We start from the raw sequence: 26,771 nt of genomic DNA, 5'->3' as shown, positions 1-26,771 counted from the left end.
CCCCCATTCCCATGTGTGGGCGTGGGTCTTCTCTTTATGTTGGACTAGTGTGTGTGTGTGTGTGTGTGTGTGTGTGTGTGTGTGTGTGTGTGATAGGTGAAATTTCAAATAGAAAAGGCTTTGTCTCCAGAGGTGGGTCTAGGGCAAGAAATTCCTCCTCCTTTCTCTCAGCTTTTTTTTCTGGCCCTGTTTTTTTTTATCTACTTACCCTCCCTCCTCCTCAGCCTGCCACCCTCATTCACACCTCTGATGGAAATTCAATATTTCTTCCACAGAGAACAGAGAAAATTGCATTATGAATGCTGGCATGTGTTTATCTTCTATATATTTGATTTTTACATTTTTAATGTGTCTATATATCTCCACAATTCCACAGATGTGTCTTCCGTACTGAATACTGCAGGTTCTGATCTCTCTCGTGTGTGCTCTCTCTCTCTCTCTCCCTCTCTCTCTCACACTCACTCAAGCACACTCACACTCACACACACACACACACACACACACACACACACACACACACACACGCACTCACACACACACACACAGATGTAGTCCTTCATATACACAACCATATACACAGTCTTACGCATGCTCAGACACACACATGCAAATCCCACAAGGGCCTGCCTCTGCACCCTTCACGGAGGCTGTAATTACACAGTGTATTCCGTGATTTTGCACCCCTGAAGGGACTACAGTGAAGAAGGTGGGCTGATGAAGGAGCAAGTGAAAGAGGGAGGGAGAGAGATAGTGAGTGAGTGAAAGAGGATAGAGAGAGACAGACAAGGACAGTGGTGGGAAGGTGTTTTGGGGGAAAGGGGAGGCATTTGTACGAGATACCAGAACAAAAGTTTCTAATGAGATCAGGCTCCTGTCTTCTAGCACTCTGAGCTGCATACTAAGTCATTTTGAAACATGCACACACAATTCCTTTACAGTATTTTAAGTTGTTTACAGACTGACATGACGCAATTACATTTTGTTGACATTTTACAGTCAGAACTGAATGCTGAAACTAGCTTTTTAACATGCATGTATGTCAAACTAACTGCTTTAGATGCAAGCTGCAATTTCCAAAATCCTGATGAGAGAACCCTAAGCCCAGTACTCTTCTTTCATATTTTTTTTTCTCAACCTACCTCCCTGTGGGCTTAACACAGGGCCATGCAGTAGTTTATTCCCACACACACACTCACACACACACACACACACACACACACACACACACACACACACACACACACACACACAGACACAGACAGACAGAGCAAAAGTGAATGAGAAAGTGTGCACCAAGGTGTGCAATGACTCATACACTCTTTATCTCTGTGCTGCAAGTCATTCTGACCCTCACTCTCTTATGTACTGAGAGTTCAAACATTTTCTATACTCCCCATAACCCTATGTCTTACCATACACATATACATATACATATTTTTGCATTTATGTGCAAATAAATGCAAAAGCTTTCTCTCTGAAATTTGTGAATTCACATATTGCAGTGCTTTCCTAAAGTGCATAGTGTCCTTCTGGTCTGAGTGCAAAATATGCCTCCCAGTGCCGTCCTTGTTTAATGGCATCCTACTCATTGTTTAAATATGACTTTGATCCTGATTTGTTATAGGTTCCAAGAAAGAAAAAAATGAAAGTATTTCACAGAAAGACAAAATACTGCTAAAGATGTGCAGATTACTAAAATGAAAAAACAAAACAAAACTGAAAACTGATATGGAAGTTGTTTTGAATCTCATTTTTACTCATGGGCATAGCAAACATCTAAAGCTTGCATTCATCCATTACTGCTGGCTCATGGTGAGAACCTAAGTCTAATCTCTTTTTCCCTCCCTCAGGGCTGCTCAGAAGCTAAACCTCTCCAAACGGAAGAAGCCTCAGCCTCCTCCACCCCCATCCCCGCCTGACCCTGATGAACCATTTTTCTACTCTGACGGCTTCAGCGCCGCCCTCCAGCTCTCTCCTCCACCTGCTCCACCGTACTTGCTCAGGGCCAGCTCAAAGAGCAAAGACACCCCCGGCATGGGAAAGGTACAGTCAAGTCCCCAAGCTAAGAATTTAGGCCAGGTGGTTCAACTGTGACATTTGGGACACAGCAATCCTGTACTTTTGCATAAGCTTGCTCTAACATTTGATTTAGATGGAAACAATGTATTACTTGGTCTCATTCTGTATATGTAACCATTTTAGATCAAGAAGGCTCTGTAAGAAATCTGATTTGGCCAGCTCTCAAGTTGCCATCAAAGCAGACTGTGTTTGACAGCTCGGGACAGGCCAGTAGCCTTCATTCCCAGGATGCTGGAATTCTGAGAAGCTCCTTTGGAATACCAGACAGCATTCCTATCTCTGAGTGTTTTATAGGCAGTGGGAGTGAGAAAAAGTGGCAGGTCAGAGGGTCACATGCAGCTGAAAGGGGAGGTTCTGTCCCAGCACAGGCATCTGCTGGAGTGCTAGAAACTGCAGAGGCAGGACTGGATGTTACTGACTGACTGCCTCAGAAAGATTTGAAGGAATAAATCTTTTCACAAGACATAATAGAAGCCCGTTATTTGATGCATATGACTCATAGACACATACCGACAAGCATCGGCATAACTGACATGACCTTGATATGACATCATAATGTTCCTCAATACAATTCTTCTGATGCACCTCCAAAGTTCTAATTATTTCTTATGATCATTTCATAAGAAACAGAAACAATCTAATAAATAACACTGTGTTGTGTACCATATATTGTAGAAGAAATCCAAAGTACTTAAACTCACTTTGAGAAATCTATTGTAATATATTACAAATGACATTTAAGGGCATGTATTCTGTAATCTGTAGTGAAATACATTTTAAAAGCACATTCCCAACCCTGGTCATGTAAGTGACTACCCTGGCCATGTGAGAGAGTCTTAGGTGCCTAAAATGAGTGCAGACATTATATTTTCTTTCTGGAGGTGTATTTTGATCTGTCTCCTTCACCATGAGGGTCATGGGGATTCAGATTATCATAGTGAAAATGACTATCTATGGCTGTCCAGGAAGCCACTATTTGCCAAGTCTTGGTGTCAAATCCTAGAAAGTAGTAGTGTTGTATGTCAGACATTACACGTGTACTAAGAGATTACACTGAAGTGGATTAGACATGGTCCTAATATAGCACAGCCACCCACCTCCTTCTCTTCATACCAGCTTTGCAGCCAGTGGTAGAATATGTGGATGAGAGTGGCAAGACATCTGCTTGTCTACTTTTAGCAATGTCACAATTAGTGCAGTGACTAGCTGCCAATGTGTGCTAGTGTTGTTACCCATGCGCTGTGTGATAACTGCAAGCATCTTGTGCCAACTGGAGCCATTTAGAGGCAGACCTGCAGGTTCATATCAGCATGGCATCTGCACATTGAACTACGAGCTCTTTCAACGCCCCCGGATGCCCTGAAGGCTGCTGTGGTCTGATCTGACCACAGAATGACCTTCTCTGATAGCACAACTGAAAGGGCCTGTGTAATTCCGTACTGACTCATCTACTAAGTTGGTTACTGTGGTAGGTACATGATCCTTGGGCAGATAAATATGCAGTGCTTCTCCCAGAAGAACAAGGAGCAACAGACCAGTTGACTCGTAAACACCAGCAGATGGTGCAGGTTTATTGTGCAGTGAAACCTACTGGGAGATGGCTTCCTACAGCCATCTCACAAAGGGCAATGACGTCAGCCATCTCAGTTAAACTTCAGAGAGGAGACCTTCAGGGACCCCTTAAATCGGTGGATTAGATGCCAGGTGTGTTCCCGCATCCCTTACAAAGATAGGTCTGTGCAGCTAGGGCACCTTGCATTCACTATTACATTTGAGTGCCTGTCTGTTCAGTTGGTATACATCAAGAGGTCTAATTTACAAGCCTAAAATGCACAATAGGCATGGAAAATGGACAGCTGCAAAATTTTATTGAGATTCCTAATGAGGTCCACAGAGTTGCAGCAGATTACCAACAGGCACTGAAGCAAGCATGTGGAAATGCAAAAGAGTGGAGGTGTGGTAGATAAGCACTTGTTTATAACTGAATGGAAATGGATTTATGTGGCGAAAGGAGTAGTCTTTACTAAGAGTGTATCCATACTGTAAATGGTGGAAACAGGAGCTCAGTGGAAGTTGATAGTAACTGTAAAGTCAAGGCTTAAAGCATATTATACAAAGGCAAAGATTTGTCAAACAGTGAACAATTTACAAAGCGATATTTGGTCTAAGGTCTAAGTCAAAAACCAGAAGCAAACAGTGGTCAGGTAAACAGATCAAAATTGCTAGAGAAAATCCCAAAAACATTAAAACAGATGATACATTCATCACAAATTTATCAACTTTTATCTAAATGTTAAAACCACAGTCTGGTAATCTCATATTCTTAAAGAATGATCTTGTTATTAATTATATTTAGTTTATTGTCCATGTGCTTTGACATTTTTTAAAATTCTTTTTTGTTTGCAATGTATACCTAGTGAAGGGTTTTTTCCTACTCTTTTATTACTCCTACACCATTACATTCACGCCAAGTCATTTGACTTTCGGGAGAAGTCTTAATGGTTTCTGGCTAGATTCTTGATGCAACATTACAAGTCCAGATTCCACTGAACTATGGTCCAGCAATAACTTACTAGCTAGTTAGTGTACTCTGTTTCATTTGCATATATTTATAATAACATGAAATGCCACCGTTGTCAGTACAGGCTTTTTTTTAATCAGTTGAAGCTGCAACAGTAGCAAAGTGGCAGTCAGTAAAATCAGTAGCAACTTCACGAGTGTTTGAATTCAGTCTGGAGCTCAGTTTGGACGGAGACGTAAAATTGTGTGAGAGCATGAGAATTATGACAGTTGTGTGAGAGTATAAGAATCGAATTTCCTAAGCCTCATGCTAAATGCATGAGACTTGGCAGTCCTGTATTAATTTTCACCTGTTGGTCATCCAATAAATGGACTGAACAGGACTCAGTCATTAGCAGCAGGTAGCCAAGTAACTTGGCAGGCTTGAATGCTAAGCTAATGGACTTTGTCATAGGCCATCACTGCATTGCGAGTTGTTAGACCACAGGGCAAGTTAAGTATTATTATGGCTTTCAGTAGCTGTGTACCATCCTAGAGTGATTTTTAGGTCAGATGTAATGTGAGACATTTAAATTACTTCCATTAAAATTTGTTGATGGTAGGTGGTTTTGGATCAGAAGGTCACTGATGTTTGTCTATGCAAGTAAAAATAGTACATAGCTAGCTTATCAGTGTATTCGTGGGGAGTCAGACATTGCAAAGCTTTGCTGGACAAAGATTGGAGATCGGTACATGAATGAATGGATACCTGAGCCTAGAGATGAGTGGCTACAGAGTGCTGACCCATTTTAGTGGGAGGGTGGAGCTGTGTTGATCTTTTTGGACATGGTCTGCTCCAGGAGCTGCACTTCAGCTTTGGTCCCAGCTGGACTCTCTGTTCTGTAGGGATTTCTTGGAACAGTGACCTTGTTTCAAAATCTTGTCCTGGATTTTGTAATCTCTTGTAGTTGATTAATTGATTAATGTATCTGGTTTGCCACTTTGACATCACAGCTGACTACTAGGTAAAAAGAGGTTGAAAAATCTGTGGGAGCTGGACCTTGAGGACTGTGCTTTGAATACCTCTGCCCGAGAGGCACAGTGTCCCCATCTTGTCAGGCTGCTCCATGAACCTTACCAAATTAGTGTCTGTTTATTTTTGTTATTTTCAGCCAAAAAATAGTTCATAGAGCTTTATCTGTGCCAAATGTATGAAGGTCTTGTTTTGTATAAAATCAAATGTTTCAAAACATTCTGGCACTATAGGGTGCTACAATTAATTTTTGTTTTCAGTGGATTAAATGGTAGTCTGCAATATTTAGATGGCTTGGGGGGTGATTTAGAATTCCATGAGCTCTGCATATAATGTTTGTCCTGTGTGAAAAACGAGGAGATTGGAGTGCTGCTAATCAGCTTGCCTTAAGGGCAAAAGCTGCAGCTACTGGTCGTGCGGGTTGGCGGGGGGTGGACACATGAACATTACTTGCACCTTTAAGAGAGTGGAATGCTGAATTTGCTGTTTGGTATCTGAAAGATCAATTTCATCAGCAGAAATGTTACGCAGCAGCGGACTGTTTTCTGTATACAAATTGTTACAGTAGACCATGGCAAGTGTTATATAATCTAGTGACGAGATATACCTGAATTATACAGATTGTTTTCTACAGATGTCTCACATTTCAATGACACATGTTCACATGATGTGTCCACAAGCACAATATTGAAAAGTGCTGCCCAGCATTGTGAGAAATCTGGTTAAATGATGTCATCCACACCACAGAGAACCTGTTGCATGAGGATGAGGAGGCGTTTTCTGCCTATGGAGGTTTTGACCACTGGAGACTCTAGTGCCATCTGATGTCTGGTCAGTGCATGAGATATCTTGCCTCTGCAGGGAGAATCCCACTTACCACTTGCATTACAACAGGGTAGAGCTATGCATAGTGTGTTTTGGCATTCATACCCAAGCTGCTGCCAACTTGAAGCCTTTCCAAGTATTGGTAATGTGAGGGTAATCCTTGGCAAGGAAACTAATGATGTTAGTGCACCATGCTGTGTTCAAAACTGTTGCCTCAAACAATGCTGAGCATCACAGAAGTAGATAGGCTTTGCAATGGAAGTAGTAAGACTGAGTGTTCCAGACATCTATTTTTCCTTTTTATCTGATTTCTCAGTGCGAACTCCATGTATTTTAAACATTTGATTCCTAAATTGTTCCTGCGTGCATCTTTACCATCCAGGTTAAGGTAATGGTGCGCATATGCCCTGCCAAAGGAGCATGGGACACTTCTGAGTCCATGTCCTTCCTGAAGGTAGACACCCATAAGAAGCAGCTGACCTTCACTGAGCCACCCAACAACACTCACTCCTCTGCAGCCCAGAGGCGCTTTGCGGCTGCCACCGCCCTGAAGATGTTCAACTTCGATACGGTCTTCACCCAGGATGCCTCACAAGTAAGTTTTATTTAAATTGTTGTTAATTGTCATTAATTCCTGAGTGTGAAAGAATAACATAAGAAATATGCAAGGTGAGTTTTTCCAAGGGCATCCTTCAAGCACCTCTGTAACCACTGCTTTTTCTTCTAGCAGTGAAATCTTTTGGCAGATCTTTCTATCCAATGATATTCATGTGAGTTCTCAGGCAAGGCACCCCAAGATCAGATCAAAGTATTTATTTTAAAAGAGAAAGCAAGCTAGAAAGCTTAGATTGCTGAGGGGACACATAGAAGTATTCCAGGATATGGGAAGGGAATATTACTCTGAGGTGCAGGGTGTTCCTGCAATGTGTTGGAGAAAGACACAGCACACAGTAGTACTTTTTCTCTGCATTATCCTTCATACTATGGGACATTATAGTGGAATCTCAGACTTCCTGTTTTGACTATATCTGGTTAGTGACTATCCTACATTGTTCAAAGGAGAGAAGGCTTTCAAGAAGCCAGCATCACAAGCAGTTCTCACTGCAACACTCTCAAAGCTTTCCTTAGGGAGATATGTGTATACATATGATTTTATCATTTGAACCCTTCATGGTGAGCTTTCATATCTCTTATCTCTTATCTCTATATTCCTCTCACACTTAGAATGTGAAGCGTATTGCCATGCAGTTGAAAATTGTTATGTAACAGTATACTGTATCTAGAGCAGTGAGAAATGACATAATTTGAAACTGTAACAACATAGGTGGCTTGTACGCTGCTTTTCAGGAATAGAGGGCGGGGCTAGTTGAAGCCTAGGACCCCAGAGATGTGGTGCAACTCAATGAAACATCTTTGAACCCATCAACAATCTTAAGCCTACATTTTTTGTTTGTTTGTTTGATTTACAGTTACAGCTTTTGATAGTTTTAAAATGCAATTAGGTCCTGTATAATTCAGGTATATGTTGTCACTAGATTATATAACACCTGCCATGGTCTACTGTAACAATTTCTATACAGTCATGGTATCACAATGTTCATTCATGTATTGGTCTTTCAGATGTCTCATATTGTCTTTAATCAAGAGTAGAGCTTATGCTGAGACAGAATAAATAAGCTCTGGTCATTGTGTCCACTGGCCACATCTTTTGTATTTAATGATCTGTGTCATTTGTGCACATGTTAATGAGTCCACTATGTCTCTACAGGCAGAGGTGTGCTCGGGCACTGTGGCAGAGGTCATTCAGTCCGTGGTGAACGGGGCAGATGGCTGCATCTTCTGTTTCGGACATGCCAACCTTGGTCAGCACCCACTTATCCTTGCTTCTACCTCAGTCTCAAACACTTGTATTTATTAATATATATATATATATATATATATATATATATATATATATATATATATATATATATATAACAGTTCAGATTTACTGGTTTAAACTAGTGTAAATATTTAAGTAGTTTAGTTTTTTTGCCATTTGCATTATCAGAAATGCATACACTGGGACTCTGTGTGTGAAACAAACAAACAAATAAATAAATAATATATCACCAAAAAAACCATAAACATGAAACATGTGTAAAAGATTTTGTAAACCCCATTTACACATACTTATCAATCACTAGTCTATTTGAGGCATTTAAAATGTGCATGGTTAGCATTTTTTTTGTTAAAGAGTTAATAGACATAAATCAACTTTGTGATTGTAAGAGAATAATGAGTGTCTCTGATCACTGAACTTCTTCCAGGAAAAAAATTCTTGATTTTCACTTTAGAATGAGTTGCTTTCAAGTGAAAGGAGCTAGATGTGCACTATGTTGGGCTTAACTACAGCATGTTGAGCACAAGGGTTCATGCTAGTTGTTTGGAAAACATTCTAGTTGCTTCTCTTTTTTTCTTTACTCTCTTGTATGGCCACTTACTGTGAGAGGCTTTTGGATTCCTGCTATGTCACCATTCCCTCACAATTAGTTTTGCTGTTTATTTCCTTCTGTCATAGCTCACCATTCAATATCGTGTTTATTATCACAAATCCCTTTACATAACTATTCAACTTACATTAATGTCACATTATAGGTAATTAGCATTACATGTGGAATTACCTTATATTTTATGTGTTGGCACATGCTCTGGTTTCGTTATTCTTATTAAATTTTTTTTTTCCAGTACAGCATTTACAAAGGGGTAGACCAATGTAGGTACACTGTACTTTTTTTGTGTTGGTATATAAATGTAACTTGTATTTTACCCAGAGGATATTACTGTTAATAGGTGCTTGGCAGAAAGCCCAGTGTTTATATGTATTTACTGAGATTTTATGATTGTCTCTTGGGGTCTTCTGGTTGTCTCTTTGGTCATCAGGTTGTCCCTTGAGGTATTCTGGTTGTTCTCAGTTCTTCAGGTTTCCTCTATCATCTTTCTTGCTAAAGCTGGTCACGTTCTGATTTCACGTGTTGGGTCCTTCATTAGCTTTTTCTCAACAGGCAAGACCTATACCATGATTGGCCAAGATAGCGCCACCCAGAGTCTGGGAGTGGCACCCTGTGCAATCTCTTGGCTCTTCAAACTCATTGAAGAGAAGAAGGAGAAGGCTGGGGCGCGGTTCTCCGTCCGTGTGTCAGCCGTTGAGATCAGCAGCAGGGAGGAAGTCTTGACAGATCTTCTAGCTGACTTGTCTGCAGGCACCTCCCAAGACAGCCAAGGTGCTGGGGTCTACCTAAGAGAGGACCCTGTTTCTGGATCTCAGGTCATTTTTTTTCTATTACTTACTTGCATTCCAATCTTTCCTTCACTACTTCAGTAGCCAATTCAGATTTCTATCTTGTTACATAGTTGATCTTGCTGATTATTCTCTTGGTGTTCCCAATGTTCCAGCTCCAGAACCAGAGTGAGCTGCGTGCATGTTCTGCAGAGCGGGCTGCTTTCTTCTTGGATGCAGCCCTGGCAGCACGTAGCATTAGCAGACCTAACTGTGCCGAAGAGCAGAGATGCAACTCGCACATGCTCTTCACCCTACACGTCACCCAGTACCGCACAGAGAAGAGTGCCAAGGGAGCAAGTATGACCTCATTCAGTTGTGTGTGTGTGTGTGTGTGTGTGTGTGTGTGTGTGTGTGTGTCTGTGTGTCTGTAAGAAAAATGGGGAGAGAGTTTTAGAGTTCTGAAGTCCACATATTAAAGAAAAGTTGAGCTGTCCTTCAATTATTAAAACTATATGTTAAATGCATACAGTTTATGCTAAATTACAGATTTACAAATAAAAGGCTTGTTGTACATACAAACTTGGATTGTTTCCAAGCTATATGTGAAATACATTTTGTCCTGAATATAAAGGGTTAAATTCCATCACCGATACCATATTTTCCATTCATCATTGAACTTACAGTGTTGCACACTGTTGGATATTCTGTTATGTTTTCCTAATTTTGCACATACTGTATATTAATTAGATAAATTTGACCATGCTGATAATAACTGAACAACACACCTAATAAATGGAGATAGCTCATTTTTATTTAGAGTCACTACCTACATATCAAAGTAGTGGTTCAACATTCAGCTGATCATTAAAATTTCACCCCTGTCGGTGAATGCGGGCTGGGCGCTGACCACTGCCAGCATAAATTTCAATATCTAATGAGGCTAAAGTCTTATCTCCTGGAATCTTTATAGATCTTGGCATGAGGAAGAGGCTAGTTTGCATCCCCTGCTTCATGCAAATTTGCTGTTCTGGGCACCCAGTCTATTTAAAATTTGCTGATGCAAGGTTAATAGTGTCTTGTGTGTGAAATAAGCGCCTCATCTCTCTTCCTTAATAATACTGAATGGGTTTTAGCCCGGTGATCTACATGGGAATATAATCTCATTTTATTCTTCACAATAAACTTCAAAGATAAATAGATAGATTCTGAGCAGTGTACATCTAAGAATAAAGTTATCTATATTGCTAAAGTTACAGTACACTGTATAGGATCTACTTGAGTACCTTAGTTAGACACTTGTGTTACTTGTGTACCTTAGTTAATTTTGCATCTGATTTTTTGGTCTATACTATACTATATGGAGTGTAGATACGCTGCACAGATATCTTTGTTGTGAAGGGTATCATTTTTACCCTTTTTGTATTGGACACCTGGAATAGGGTGGTTATAGTAGAATGTATGTGGTATTTATGAATATATACAGCCTTTCTCTTCTCTAGTGTCAGGAGGGCGCAGCCGTCTGCATCTTTTGGACCTGGGAAGCTGTGAATCTGACCTCAGTCAAACAAGGGATGGAGGAGGTGGCCAGTGTTTGTCGCTGGCTGCTCTGGGAAATGTCATCCTTGCTTTGGTTAATGGTGCAAAGCATGTTCCATACAGGTATGCTCTGCATGACATAATTATTCACTGAGTGTGACTTTAAGGTCTTGTGATGTATCTGAGAGCACCCATAGAGCAACACTAATCTCCATACACAACAGAACTTGAGCTCTCACTCTCTTCAGATCAATCAGGACAATTAGCCTGGTTGGTAGAGATAAAGAAATGAAATGGAGGAGGAGGAGAGTCATTGAGATTATTGACAGGAATGTAGTTCAGGGAATGGCAAGAGAAGAGTCTGTGGTAGTGAAGAAAGAAACTGGGGTAAGAGGGTCTTTTTTATATTCTTTATGTTGAAAAATGTATATGTCCATGCGCACCCCACAGTAATGTAAAAGCTGGTGTGTTAAAAGTTGAAAGGGGAAAGTGGGGAAAGCTAATTTTCTATAGGACACCATTTGTGACCAGCATCTTTGTGTAGTAATCTGTGATCTTAAGGGGAAAGAAGATGGAATTGCACTTGGTCTGGCTTTCTTTGGGCTAACAAGGGGTTGGAATTGCACGTGGTCTGGTTTTCTTTTGGTCTAACGAGGGGATTTTTGTGATGTATAATTCAGGGACAGCAAGCTCACCATGCTTCTGAGCGAGACCCTGGGTAACATCAACTGCAGAACCACCATGATTGCCCACATCTCTGATTCCCCAGCCAATTACGCTGAGTCGCTCTCCACGTTGCAGCTAGCCTCCCGCATCCATCGCATGAGGAAGAAGAAGTCCAAGGTACATTTGTGTGTGTGTGTGTGTGTGTGTGTGTGTGAAGACCTTTCAAGAGGGTAACTACATAGAGTTAAATAAGTAGAGGTAATAAATGAGTTCGGTGTAATTTACTGGTTTCCAAAGAAACAGGGCATTCGCTGTAAAGAGCTTTACTATAGTATAGTACAGTATAGTATATAGACTTTAGTTATTACTGGAATATATAGAGAGTCATATAGATTCGAGGATGGAGCATAGAATTTCACGTTTGGTATTTTATTTCACAAAAGCATTCAGTTAATGTGTCTGCCTGAGAGAATCTGACTGAATCTGACTGAAAGTAATTCAGATTTATGATGTGTATATATTTATGTAATTCAGATTTATGATGTGTATATATATATATATATATATATATATATATACATTTATGATGTGTATATATATATATATATATATATATATATATATATTTTTATTTTTATTTTTTCAACTGGTTCAACTTTAATTTATGGAAAGACGTTTTCAGTAACATGTTCCAGTGGTAATCAATGTTACTGCTCATAAGGGAAAATGACATTCACATTTTCATATTACAGAAGCATATTTCCAACAGATATAAACAGACTTTGACAGCTTTTATTAATATTTAACAGATTGTGTGAAGTTCCTTGTATCACATAAGCCAATAATACAATATATTACATTGACACTAAAAATTATTGTGCTTTTACACTTAACAGTTATTGTGTGTGTACACTTAAGCTTTGATAATATTGACACATACCTACAAGTGGAGGAATTGAATTAATTGTGCATAGTGAAGTTCTGCAAATTTCTGCATTTCCTGATCTCAGTGTATCTTCTGTCATCCCCTCAGTATGCATCCAGTTCCTCAGGAGGGGAGAGCTCTTGTGAGGAAGGACAAATCCGACAGCCATCTCACTTGAAACCCTTCCACCCCAGGACAGTGGCCCTAGATCCAGATCACCCTGCTCTTCTGTCCAGTGACCCAGATTACTCCTCTAGCAGTGAGCACTCCTGCGATACAGTTATCTACGTGGGACCAGGAGGGGCTCCATTTTCCGACCGTGAACTCAGTGACAATGAGGGCCCTCCAGCTTTTGTTCCCATCATTCCTTCACTGAACAAAAAGCGTGTGAAAGAGGCTTCCAAATCAGACAGGGATCACTTAAAATGTAACACTTTTGCAGAGTTACAAGAGCGACTTGAGTGTATTGATGGAAGTGAGAGCACTTCTGCTTTTACAGGTGAGGTAAAAGGGTCTCAGACAGTCCCTAAGGCTCAGAGTGGAACTATAAAAGTAACAGAAGCAACTGCTGTATCTCCCAAGACAACTAAGCCTTCACTCCAGAAGCCTGCTCTCATGGAACATTCCAAATTAACCTCAAATGAAGCTGTATTTGATCTTAGAACTTCAGCACAAGACTCAGTTGTACGAGAGAAAGTCTGCCTCAACAAAGGACCTTTACCTAAACCCCATGCTTCCCCCTCACTGCATAGAACCTCAGATTTGGCCAGTGATAGTGGCTTATCCACAAGAACGCCTCCAATGGGTATGAGCCAGCAAGCCCTAAGGCATGGGGAACGCACTGGTTCTCCAGTGCTTGACTCGGCAAATTATATGACTAGGAGTCCAATGGAGGTGAGTCACCTCCGAGCAGCCCTAAGAAGCAGGTGTTTAGACAGAGATGTTATAAGGACTACCGTCACATTACAGCAGCCCGTGGAGCTAAATGGCGAAGATGAGCTAGTGTTCACTGTGGTAGAGGAGCTGCCTACTGATGTAGTTCCAGACAATGGCCGACCTTCCAGCATTATTAGCTTTAACAGTGACTGCTCCTTGCAGGCTCTAGCCCCTGGCTCAAGGCCAGTCAGTATAATCAGCAGCATCAATGATGAGTTTGACGCTTACTCATCAGAAATGGACCGTACACAGATAAGCCAAACAACATTAAAAAATGACCTTTCTGCTGGGCACAGCACAGTGCAATCTTCTAAAGATGCCTGGGTGAACAAAACAACTGATGGTAGCATGAATACTGAAGGAAAACATTCCGCAAAAAGCCTTACATTAAAAGGTGTATGCAGAGGACCTGATAATAAATTAACAATGAATTTACCTGTTTTACATATGGATTCTTTCTCCCACCAAGGCACAAAAAGCTCCTTCAGTGACAGTGCAATATGTCTTTCAGAGGTGAACTATGAATCAATAACCTCTGAGAAAATGCCCATGACTAAGCACCGTCCACCTCATGACACTATCAAACCATCCCTCAGAGGTCCAAAGCCTCTGAAACCAAATACCTTCATCTCCTCACAATCCATCCAAATGTCCAACACTGCTCATTCTAGTCTCCCTAGGAAAAACAAACCTACCTCATCTGTTGCCTCAAGCAGCAGCTGCAGTCGTGAGTTGCAGCAGCAAGGAAGCAGGACAGATGAACAGTGGATGCACATCACTGGTCAGTTAGACTCAAGAAATACAGAGATCATCTCTTTTGGCAAGCTATCTAAAAGTGGAATGAGTGGGCTTCCATCTAGAAAGACAAGTGCAAATAGTAACAGTGTACCACGATCACCAAAAATACCTGTATCCTCCTCATCTCAGAGAGTAGTGGATGGCTATGAGAAATCCAGTGTAAAGAAAGGTGAGAGCCTGAGTAGAATGCCACAGCTGAGACGAGGAGCCACAACACTTGGCATGGTCTCAATGCCTCAAAACTCTACAGAGTCTAAGTGGAGTCATGACACCATCCAAACAAGTGCCAGTTTGAAATTCTCATCATTGGGAAAGAGAGCAAATGGACAGAAGGGCAGCTTGCTCCCAAAGTCTGGAAGCATGTCACCTCCTGCCCCACCCCTTCGAAAATCTAGCCTTGACCAGAGAACACGTGTTTTGCTGTCTCCTGGTGCCTTAAAATCACTGGGCAGTGATGCAGCCAAATCTTGTTCATCAAAAGTATCGGTCTCAGAGGAGGAATTTGATGTTCAGTTCAGAGGGGACTCTTTTAGTTACAAATCTTCCAGCTTAAAGACAGCATCTAGTATTCAGGCACGAGGGTCCAAAGGAGATACTGGAAGATACTTTGGCAGTCTTTTGTCCCTTGAAAGATGTGACAGCTTAACATTACTCGGATCCAAACATGGAACATTGAGAGAGAGCAGTAGTGCCAACTTGGGGAGCAATGGTAAATCCAATAGGACAGGACCCAGACTTGGGGTTTCCAGCTCCACACCTGCATCCATCTCTCCTCCATCAACCACTACTCTTGGAATCAGTAAGCTGGGACAGATCAAAGCTAGTATAACTTCTAGAGCCATTGCTAGCAATGGAAACAAAACTAAGTCCTTGTCTACCAATGGGTCTAAACCACTGAGTTCCACCAAATCACTGTCCACTTCAACTGCACGGACCAGCCTACCTCCAAGTGGGAAAACCCCAACTCGTTCTGTTATTGGCACCAACAGCAAGCCAGGCAGGGGGACCATCATGGGCACAAAACAAGCCGTTCGAGCAGCTAACAGTCGGGTCAGTGAACTGGTGTCAGGCAGCTCAAAGAAAAACATCAAAGGGTCTGGTGATCAGGCAAGCAGCTGTGGTGATTTTGGCCCAACACCTGGTGAACCTTCACTGCCTGCACTGCTGCCCTCGCCCTACAGCAAGATCACTGCCCCGCGCCGGCCCCAGCGCTACAGCAGTGGGCACGGCAGTGACAACAGCAGTGTTCTTAGTGGGGAGCTGCCCCCAGCCATGGGCCGCACGGCACTCTTCTACCACAGCGGAGGCAGCAGTGGCTATGAAAGCATGATAAGGGATAGTGAAACCACAGGCAGTGCATCATCAGCCCATGACTCCATGAGCGAAAGTGGAGTGTCTACTGCCAGTCGAACCAAGGTCTCAAAGTCTCCCAAAAAGAGAGCCAATGGTAGGTTTCACTTCCAGGGCACCTAGGAGCTAATGCTTTTCACTTTGAACTTCCCAAAAAATGATGTTTGCCATAGATACTGGGAATATTCAGCCATTGGTTGTAGATTCTGATGTCCTCTCTGTCACTGAATTATTGAATTTAAGAATGAGACTACAAGGCTGGCACTTTTTAATGTTTTCAAGGACATTCAATGCTTATTCTGAGATTGCTTCAGATAACAAGCTGTGCATGTACACAGCACTGACAGTACTGCTGATACCCTATCACATCTTCCTACCTGCATGTTTCTTGCTTTTTAGAATTGAAATGTAATGTAACCCTGTATTTCATACTGCATAGGCACAATTTCCATGTTCATCAAAGCAGCTCACAGTATACTGATGTATGACTGAATTGTAAATGGGAAATGGGAAAGTTTCTGTGAATGACTGTGCACCATGCTTACATATGGACATTTTTGCTGATCCTATTCTTATCACAAACTGCTGTATAACACGGGTTCAATGATATAATGGAGCTTAATAATGTATTCTTGTGTAGCCTACCTGAAGGGGCATTCATTTATGCCCATCTCTGGTAGTCCATAAAAGAAGCAGAAGGTACAGTCTTGTCCTTAATGTATATATAATCTGCCCCATACTGGAGCCCGCCGCTTTTTGAAGTCACTTCTACTTTTAAATAACTGCATTCAAGCCTCATACATGCCCAAAAGCCCTGGGATGTTCCTGGTTTGCATCTTCGGCCCAGATGTAGAGCATTGCCCTGTCTGACCTCTCCAGGCCTGCAGCGACGGCGGCTGATCCCTGCTCCCCTGCCGGACACATCCTCTCTGGGCAGGAAGGCAGGTGCTGCAGGCCAGTGGGTGGACCTGCCTCCACTCGGAGGCTCCTTGAAGGAAGCCTTTGAGATTAAGGTGTACGAAATAGACGATGTGGAACGAATTCAGAGATGCAAGGAGGGCTCAGTCACGGAGGTAAGAGCATTCTATCTTTTGCTAGTAGGCTTGGGAGTGTTCCGTTAGGGCATTTTGTTGGGCATAGTTGTTTAGACGTCTGTGCTTACTGAATTCTCTCATTTATCTGTTGTGTAAGCGGTGTCATTACTCCATTTTTATGTCATGTTTGTTTAAACTATAACATATATCCAGCATATTTGTAAGAGTATAAGTTGCTTTTGCTACAAATAACTGAACATATTCAATGAGGAGATTTGAGAATGACTAAGCACAAAGAATGCATGGGAGTGCAGTGTAGTGCAACTGTATGACCATTGCCCTCACATTAAGCAAGAAAGCAGTTTAAGATAGCCACATCTCAGGCTATAGAAAGCTATTAGTATAAAAGCTTTCCTCCTTTGAGAATGCCTAAAGTTCATTTCTGTGTCCTGTGAACAGCTCAACCACAGTGTAGTGGCTCATCGCTCTTAATTGAGCATGACATTAATTAAAAATCATAAGCATCAGCCAGAGTCGCAAGTATTTCTCCCTCCCAGTCCTTGCTGGGCTCGCTATAAATATAACATTTGCATTTGTGGAGGTTATCTCAGGAACAATTACCGATGGTTCCCAGTGGATTCAGATATGACTGATAGCTTGAGTTTGGCTAGGCTGGCACTGTGGCTGAGAAAGAGAGAAGAGTTCAGTGATGAATGACCAGGTGTGGCCTCTGAGTCTGTGGCCTGCCTGATGCTTCTTTATGTCCCATTCTGTGCTGCACATCCACAGATCATTAACCACACACATGAGTCCAACCCTCCTTGCCCAGCCAATTGTGTGTAGCAGACACTAAGTCTATTGGAAGGTGCCATGATTTATTTTCAATTAAGAAAATGTCTCCAATTCATCTTTCAGATTTTGGCAGCTCACACTTAACAAAGTGCTTTTCACTAATGTGTGTTTATGGAATGGGGAAGTAGTTTTATGACATTTTGGAGTATTCTCATATATGCTATTTGTGGACAAATATGGATATTTCATCTCCTGAGACAGATACACAGACTTCATTTCTGTATCTATATTATATTTGCATTAGCATACTCAAATACCTTTCTCTTTCCTCCGTCCCTGTCAGCCATTTGTTGAAAAGGTATGTTTATTTAAGTGTGTGAATGTGGCCTGATTTGTGAAAGTGAAACCACTGAATAAAGTAGCATGCTGAAACTGCAAAGATATTCAGATTCACACATGGTGTGATGTTAAGATTTTGGATAAAAAAACAAACAAAAAAGCACAAGAACAACACCAAAGTCAGCATCAACAAAATGAACAATATATTGAAATGAACCTCAGTGGCACAATATACACTTTTCTATTCTATTTTTAATAAATTGTTTCTTTATTACCTTAAGAAAACATTTATCCAGGAGATTAGGAGAGCTTAGGCAAATTTTATTTCTCACCAATGAACCTGCCCCTAACATAGGTTTTGCGTGACTCAGTTTGCCTTAATATCTGGTGCAGTGAACCTGCTCCCACACAGGAGCCCAGAGAAGCACACAGGCACCAACAGCAGGAGCACGGGGCACTGCCTCTGCTGGTACGCTGTCAGAGGCATGCATGCAGAGCTCTGCCGCCGGCTGATCCCAGGTCAGCCGTCGCTCATCTGTCTCTCAGCCCCCCCGCTGCCTCTCCCTCTGTCTTTGCAGGGATTGCAGTACTTCAGTGCTCGCCTGCGCATGCTAGAGAAGCGGCATCAGAGGCTCCGGGAGCTGCGGGTCAAGCACGACAGGCTGAAGAGGGAGCTGGAGGACGCCAAGGCTCAGCTAATGCTGGACCCTGAAAAGTGGGCTGGAGAATGTGAGTTTCCCTTCCATTAACATCCCTTCCACTTTGCTGGAACATTTTGAACAAAAAAAAAAGCACTGCCGAAATCTAAGCAGTACAATTGTAACACCTTTTAACATTAGGGCCTCTATTTTCATGGACATAGTGCAAGCACAGGAATAAGGCATAAGACCATGACGCAGGCACGTGTGGGCGTGGCAGAATTGTAGTTTGCTATTTTCATGACAAGTGCAGAGGCACTAATCCAGCACAGAGTGGTGAAATTACAAAAAGAAGTCAGGTTAGACTTTATATGTGATCAGCAGGTTGGGTGTGCTGCTGCAATATCCAATCAGATTAACTCCTCTCTTTCCCTTTAAAATCTGAGCATGTGTAGGACAAACACTGCAGTGATATTTGAGTCATGGCAGCAAGTAAGCAGGAATGGCAGTGCCAAATAATTCACAGATTAGAAAACAGACATACTTATATGTCTATATGTCTATAATAATTATTAACAATATCAACAATAATTGTCATAATACATTTTGATGATGATGATGATTGTTCTCTGTGAAGAAAATTAAATTAATATTTATATATTTGTGATTTGACTAATTATTCACATTTATTAGTCACAATACAACTGGTTTATGGAAAAAATGAATCTGTATGGGAAAAAAAAAAATCTGTTGTGTTTAGATAGCAATTAAGAGATATATTTTTAGCTGGGTAATGTTCAGGGACAAAATCCCACTGTGAGAAACATTTTATGTGTTGCACTTAGCTTTGTCTGAGGAAGGGCAGGTCTGAGGAGATGGTAGTGAAAGTGTGGTTTTAAGCCAAAATGGGTTTAAAACTAATGTTGCACCAGTGGATTTTAAATGCCAAAGCCCTGCTGCACCACTACACCCACCTAGTCTCAGGCATGTATATTTCTGTCCACCAATTTAACAAATGGCAATAAGTGCACACGCGACCTACAAAATTAATAAAATGCAGTATTAGGTGGCTTTAACGCCCCAACACAGCCATGAAATTAGAATGCTTATTATGTCACTTTTGAACTGTTCCTGTGTAATAATACATTAAATTCAATTCAATTCACTTAAATCAGCTGGGGTTGTAATAGGCACTAAAGACTAAAGGACATATATGTAGTGTTACACAGTCAAAATATCATTTACACAGGTTTAAATGTTCTTTGGTCAAAGTTATACAACTTTTTCAACTGTCAGCAGGATTATTATTTTATGCTCCATACATACATTTAATAGTGTATCAATCAGTTCCTACCCAACATATTTGAACCTTGTAACTAAGGACATGGACTACCCTCTAATGATGTGTAGACTAATGATCCTCCTTTTAGACTTTAATTTGCATCTTTGAACTTTGTGCTCATGGGTTTACTGTGCAATGATAAGGTAATGAGAATCAATTAATGGGCACATTTAAGCAAATTCTTTTTGCTAACAATTTAGTCTGAAAACAATATGAGAATTGTAAAGGATTATACTTTTCCATATGTTAATTTCAGTTCTTTTTGTTCTTTTTATATTACTATAACCAGATGTATAAATGTATTGACTTGTCTAATTCAAATGTTCTTTTTTAAATTTGTATGTGTTATCATCCAAGCAGACCTATCCTAAATATCTGAGCTGCAAGAGATCCCAATAAAGTAAAGCCAAAGAGGGCCAAATGGAGGAATGAGTCCTCTCTGGTCTATTGCTTCAACTACTATAAGCATTAATGAATCTTTGTGTACACTGTGTCGCTAGCCTCTAGTTCCACTAAAGCTAAGCTCTGAATGGTCATGGCAACATAGTCAGGTTATATTTTATGGGTTATGTTACTTACTATCAAAACCACCAGCTCTTTTTTTTTTTTTTTAGAGCATGGAAAGAAATATTTTAGAAAAATGAAACCAAATTATGTTACGCACTTTTATATTAGCAAATTATATTAGCGTTACACACTTTGTTGCAAGATATCCACCAACCTACAGGGCTGATCTTTGAGCTCAGGGTCTATGTTTGCATTTGTTTACACTTTTTCAGAAACTAAATGGAACAGAGGGGAAAAAAAGCAGTGGCTCGGCAAACAAAGAAAGCTATTAAAATTTTAATGTTACAGAAAAATGGCTGGTGTTGAAATTGCACTTGCAAAGTGTGTGAAGGGGACATGTATGAGAATAATGACGAAAGCATGTGCGTATTTATGTGTTTGTGTGTGTGTGTTTGTCTCTGTGTGTGTGTGTGTGTGTGTGTGTGTGTGTGTGTGTGTGTGTCTGTGTGCATTTGGGTGTAAGAACGCTGTGTGTCCTTGAATCAATAAGGCATTATTTTCCCTTCTGCAATCAGCCTTAGCCCTCTGGCCAGGAGGTGTTTACCATTCAACTGTGACTGCTGTCTTGGGTAAAGCCATGATTGGGCCAGTCATGCTTTATAAATCAAGGACCTCTTCAGCAGCTGGTGAAATGAGGGTGGTGTGTCTGTAAGCCTTCTTCCCCTTGGGCCCCACCCCCCCACACACCGCTCTGCATCAGGACCTTTTCTTCAACCTATCAAGCTACCTGTCAGGGCTGCGAGTCTCACTTCATTGCAAACTCCACTTTGATACCACAGATGGCACGAGTGATTACTCACCTATTTCCTTCTTAGCAATGCCTTTGTGTTATATGTGCCTGAGACTCTTTAGTTCTGATGTTCCAGTGTCACATTCTTTGCTTTTTGCTCTTCTTCCCTCAGTTGACGTGGACCCGGATCTAGACCAGGACTCACAGGACTACCTGGAGGCCCTGGCTCAGGCCACCGGCGAACTGGAGCTCTGTGTCAACCTATGCAAGTCTCGGGTTATGATGGAGACTTGCTTTGACATCATGGCACCAGCATCCCCAGAGCAAGAGATGGAGGTGTGATAAAACAGCAGCAGAACAGCAGCTCCATTCCATTCTCGCTTGCTTCAGAGACCTTACTTCTGCTGTAGAAAGAGAAGGCCCAAGACAGGATATGACATCTTATTCAGTATGCCATACTGTGGAGAAGATATGTAGGTCTTTGGGGAGTCTGCACTAGCTCCTGCACTGGTCGAAACAGCAAAATCTGATCAATATACTGAAAACACACGACAAAGTTACTTAGAGTGCCAAGAGGTAGATGATGAGAGATGAAGAGAGGATGAGTGAAACACAGAAAACAACATGAAATATGAATTTATGTTACCAGGAAGTGCCTTGATCTGAGCAAATTCAAGGAGTATGTCTTTATTCTGATTGGTGCTAGTACTGACACCACCATACCCAAGCAAACCCCTTATTGTATTCATTTTGAGAAACAATTTACATAAAGTATTTTGCAGTGTAATTTAGTGTATACTGTATTTAAAAAATGTTTTGGATATTAAAATTTTCAGTGTGAGGGGAAAAAAAGCAATAATTGCCATTCTTAAATCACTTGCCTTTTATTTCTAAAGACCTCCCGTGGAGCTGCTTACCTTTGTTACCTTTTACATATAAGGACCTTCTGCACTGGTAACTGATCAGGCTCGTCTGATACTCCTACCAGGCTTTGCAAAAGTTGTACTAGATGAACACTAAACACTAATCTCACATGACACTGTTAGTGGCATACCCATGTGTTAGCAGGCTGCCTACATACACCATTCAAGCGATTGTCCAGATATAACCAATATATAACCATATTCGCATGAGCTGATATGAGGTGGTTTCCTGCTTAATTGTGTTTTCACGCAGTCTGAAAGAATGAATGCCTTAGGCTTCACCTGGAGGGTGTACACTGGAGGATGAACAAGTCCACTCCTAAATTGGTCCACTCCTACACTGGTTTATTCTGGCATGTATGGTGTTAAACTGGACAAGGCCCTGCAGCCTGTGCCTGTGTTCAGTAGTATAAATATGTAGACATAGCATTACACAAGTGTTACCATATATTCTAAATGAGCAAATCAGTTCTGTGTAGTGCAGCTCTGCCTAAAAAGTGGAGTATAAAATTCCACTTTACATGATTCTGATACAGTTTTGTGTCGTTATGGCCATCCTGCTATATTTTTATTGACTCAAAGACAATAAGCATCTCCCCCTGGATCCAGAAATTTGCTTACTGGAGGAACATCTATAACATGTCTCAGGACACTGTGTCTGCATCTTTTGCCTTTTCTAAATCATGCAGTAAATATGTGTCACAGCCTGGCAGGTACCCAGTCAGACCAGCTAACTGTCATGCAACGATCGCTCACACTGATCATTTATCTGTTCTCAGTCATCTCTTTATTATCTCATTTCCTTCACCTGTCACTAGCATACTTTCTTGAAATGTTTAAATAAACCGTGTCCATGACTCGCACATGCAGCCCCCTTCCTACCTCACTCGACTCCAGCCATGTCACTACTTGTTTTACTATAGATAAGAGCAGAATATTTTCTACAAACCAGGTGGTGAGGCTAAGGTGATAAAACCTGAGATAACAACTACATAAAAATAGGTGGCTATACTTCATTTCATCATCCAGTTCACACACTCCAGGTTGTCCTGAAAAGAGCTTCAAAACACACCTCTTCACATGTGGACTGACATCTGTCCAAGCACTACAGGTAATCTTCATTAACACTTTTCATGTAAACAAATTCATCTCTACATAACTGATTACTTCGTGGCACTGGGGCAGCGTAGTGTAATGTAACATGTCTCTGTAAGACATCTGACCAGGCTTGCTCAGATCAGAGTAAATACTTTAGCTTTGAAAAGCTCTGCTTTTCATCCAACACAGGCAATTTTTTAATTACAAAAATATAATCAGTTAACAGACAATAATGACTTGGTCTAGTGATGTATCTTGGGGTACTGATGATATTTGTGATATGTGTCATGAAAAGTATGAGCAGTATGTTTCTGGTGTGAAGTGTGGTTGCCATTTTTCAAAAGAAAGACATTAAGAGAGGATATACCTCAAATGATTTGCAACAGTTTAAAATAGAATTTGTGACATTGAAAAATTACATTTTCAACTGAATTAATCCTTTGTTTCTCTAAAGATGAGACTCAGGCTTTTTGACACTGGTGCAAATGTTCCTCATCCAAACTAATTTGTGTTATCTTTATTATGTTTTTTTTATTAATTATTTACAGTTTACCATTTATATATTTTTTTTAACAAGTTAAAATATGTAACATTTTCTCAGTGTTTCAGCTTTATATTGTACAGTTTTTTAATGCTTTGTAAGAATGTGTACAGACTCTTCGGTTTGCATCAACACATGCTTATGAATAAAAACAGTTTTCATCTTTGTAGTTCACTGTAAGAATGTTTTTTGAATGTTTTTTTCTTGCCAGAATTCTCATGGTACAGAATTCTCACATAGAACAGAATCCTGCTGTTACCTTACATCACCTAGTTCAAAAAACCTTCCTCTGTCTTCCAGCATCAACTTTAATTCATTATGATGCTCATATGTAATGCCATGAAAGTAAGTGCTGTCAGAGGTACTCTAGACACTCCAGGAGACAAAAGATAATTTTGAAATAAATCCATGACACTGTATGCTAGTTATAACTGCATACAGAGGTGCATGCCCACATTGAAGACAAGAGAAGAAACTGGGTCTTTGCACTTATATCACTGAATGCCAATCCTGGCAGCTTGCTTCCAGTAACTGAGCTCCAGCTTCTGCTCTATTGTTGGGAATTGTGATAGAGCTTCAAAGACTTGACAGCACTGGTTGTTTTAGGATAACCTTGTATGCAGCATGGACTGGCAAGTAATAAGTGCCATTGATAAAATGGCTTTGCCATAGTTATAATCAGCCTTAGGAGTTGCTGGTTGTAAAGGCAAGGTATCTAACCTTAAATGGCTTATTTATTTATTTCTGTAAGAATGAAACATTAAGATCATATTGTAGGAGAAGAAAAGTAAATATTGGTATTTTGATGGAAGGGAGCTAAAAAAGATATAAATACCAGAAATATGTGCCAAGCCTCTGACAGATGTGGACTTTAAGACCCAATTGGTTGCTGATGACTTGAACTGCTCAGGGATCAAGATTGTGTAAACTAATGACAACATAAAATCACACCAATCACCCACTGCAGGGCTGTTAATGTGTTTCTGAACACAGAGGCCTGGTAAAGAGATATTCCCACGCAGATTGGCAAAGCCAACACAAAGTTGAGAATTTAATTACACTATGGATTTATCTCCTTCAAGCTTGTGGGTCCATAAAAGACAGTAGTTGGATTAAGTTATTCAATTATACTCTTGAGCGTGATGGCTATAAAAACACCATTAGCTACAAAGAAGAACCCAGTGAGGTTTATAGATCTGCAGGGGAACCTCCTTTTATGAATGTGTTCACTAGCACACTACTCCACCTGGTCTCCTTCTCCTCAGCAGATGGCCTCATGAAATAGAAAGAGCCATTTTAATTAGTCTTCAGTCAGAAGACAGTCATTCGTTCATGTCAGATATGTGTTCGCTTAATGAATTGGATTGTCCAGGAGGGGACCCTTTGGTTGTCTATGCAACTGCCTGTCTGATTGAGTAGTACTGTCTCCATCTAAGAATTAAAGTTTAACACAAACTTCAGAGGTGGCTCCAAAAGTGCTTATCACTGGTTTAATGAAAGCATAAAACCACTGGTCACCCATTATGGGCAAATATATCTGGTGCATTTTTAAACATTCATATGTTTGGTCCTACTAAGACATAAATAAAATTGTTACAACAGTAGTAAAAAAAATCTACCATGAGAAATGTGCTACAAGTACTGTAGGCTTAACAACAGAATCTGACATTTTCTTTTATAATATTACAATACTAAAACAAAACAAATTCTGTTCTACTATAATAATCCCAAGGCTTCAACAGCAGCCTCCCTCTCTCTCTCTCTCTGTCTTTCTGTGTCTCTCTCTCTCTCTGTCTCTGTCTCTGTCTCTGTCTCTCTCTCTCTCTCTCTCTCTCTCTCTCTCTCTCTCTCTCACTTTCATTCAGGGATGGGGGAGGGCAGGTTCAGAAGAAAGCAATTCTCCCCTTAGGCTGTGAATGTGATTGAGTTCTTGCTTTCTGAATATGTGCCACCATGTAAAAAATGAAGGCGGGCACTATGACACTTTGGTTTCGGACCTCTGACCGAATGTGTGAATACTGTGTCAAACCGATGCAGAGGAGGAGAGTAAATGTGGCAGAACTGTGAAATACCCAACAGAATGTGTGACTAATCTTGTGAAATGAGCGACAATATTCATGTACAACTACAATAACATTTCTGCAGAATTTAGCATTTCAGGTTTGTGCAGAGAATGGCAATTCAGTCACTGGGATACACTGTGGCTGCTGGTGTCCCTAGCCATACTAGATAAAGGTACTGCTCCACTATGAACTTAACTTGTTTATAGTGATGATCATTCCAAGGTCATAGAAAAGAAGTGTTGTATTCATTGTATTAAAAGTAATAATATATATTCATACTGTATTTTCCAGATAGCCTGTTTGAACATATCAAATTCTGAAAACAAGGATAATGCTAAACAGATTTCATGTAACATTAGAGAGTATTGTTTATTTTGAACTCATCTAATGCTTAGTGCATCCTAATTTTCCACATTTGTATTTACTGTGATTGTGTTCTATAATGGAACATCTGACAGGTTCAGTGAGTGCCATCATTTATGTAATGATGCAGTTAATGGTTGTTAAAATTATCCCGAGTGAGCTTAGACTAAAGATTTAGAGAATTACAAGCATCATGCAATGGTAGAGTGAGAATTACTTTAAACACTCTCTAACAGCTAAGATTACATTAACAGTGTGGTGCTATTGGAATACTGCCTTGGTATACAGTCAGATGCCCTTGAAAAAGTATATGGTTTTTCATTGTCCCTCAATGGTCATTCTACATAAACAACTTGTATAAAATTAATTGTAATATTATTTAAAAAGCAAAATAGGAATGCAAGCTCAAAATAATGATGTGCACCATGAAGA

The 26,771-nt window shown here is 40.6% G+C and overlaps 1 protein-coding gene across 2 annotated transcripts in view; it reads left to right on the top strand.

Moving 5' to 3' along the window:
* kif26aa (kinesin family member 26Aa) overlaps window positions 1-24,059 on the top strand; it is a 61,770-nt gene extending 37,711 nt beyond the window's left edge. For both annotated transcript variants that reach the window (XM_081718326.1, XM_026998911.3), the window contains 11 exons: window positions 1,851-2,043; window positions 6,819-7,031; window positions 8,205-8,298; window positions 9,481-9,743; window positions 9,872-10,055; window positions 11,198-11,357; window positions 11,915-12,077; window positions 12,934-16,006; window positions 16,789-16,982; window positions 18,653-18,803; window positions 21,524-24,059. In XM_081718326.1, coding sequence (XP_081574452.1) covers window positions 1,851-2,043; window positions 6,819-7,031; window positions 8,205-8,298; window positions 9,481-9,743; window positions 9,872-10,055; window positions 11,198-11,357; window positions 11,915-12,077; window positions 12,934-16,006; window positions 16,789-16,982; window positions 18,653-18,803; window positions 21,524-21,693 — 4,858 coding nt within the window. In that variant the 3' untranslated portion in view covers window positions 21,694-24,059. The remainder of the gene's footprint in view (window positions 1-1,850; window positions 2,044-6,818; window positions 7,032-8,204; window positions 8,299-9,480; window positions 9,744-9,871; window positions 10,056-11,197; window positions 11,358-11,914; window positions 12,078-12,933; window positions 16,007-16,788; window positions 16,983-18,652; window positions 18,804-21,523) is intronic.
* The last annotated feature ends 2,712 nt before the right edge of the window (window positions 24,060-26,771 follow it).

Source organism: Electrophorus electricus, chromosome 7 (genome assembly GCF_041902795.1).
Source record: "Electrophorus electricus isolate QZ-2024a chromosome 7, ASM4190279v1, whole genome shotgun sequence".
NCBI lineage: Eukaryota > Metazoa > Chordata > Actinopteri > Gymnotiformes > Gymnotidae > Electrophorus > Electrophorus electricus.
Note: the sequence above shows the minus strand (reverse complement) of the source record. Positions and strands in the feature narration are given on the sequence as shown.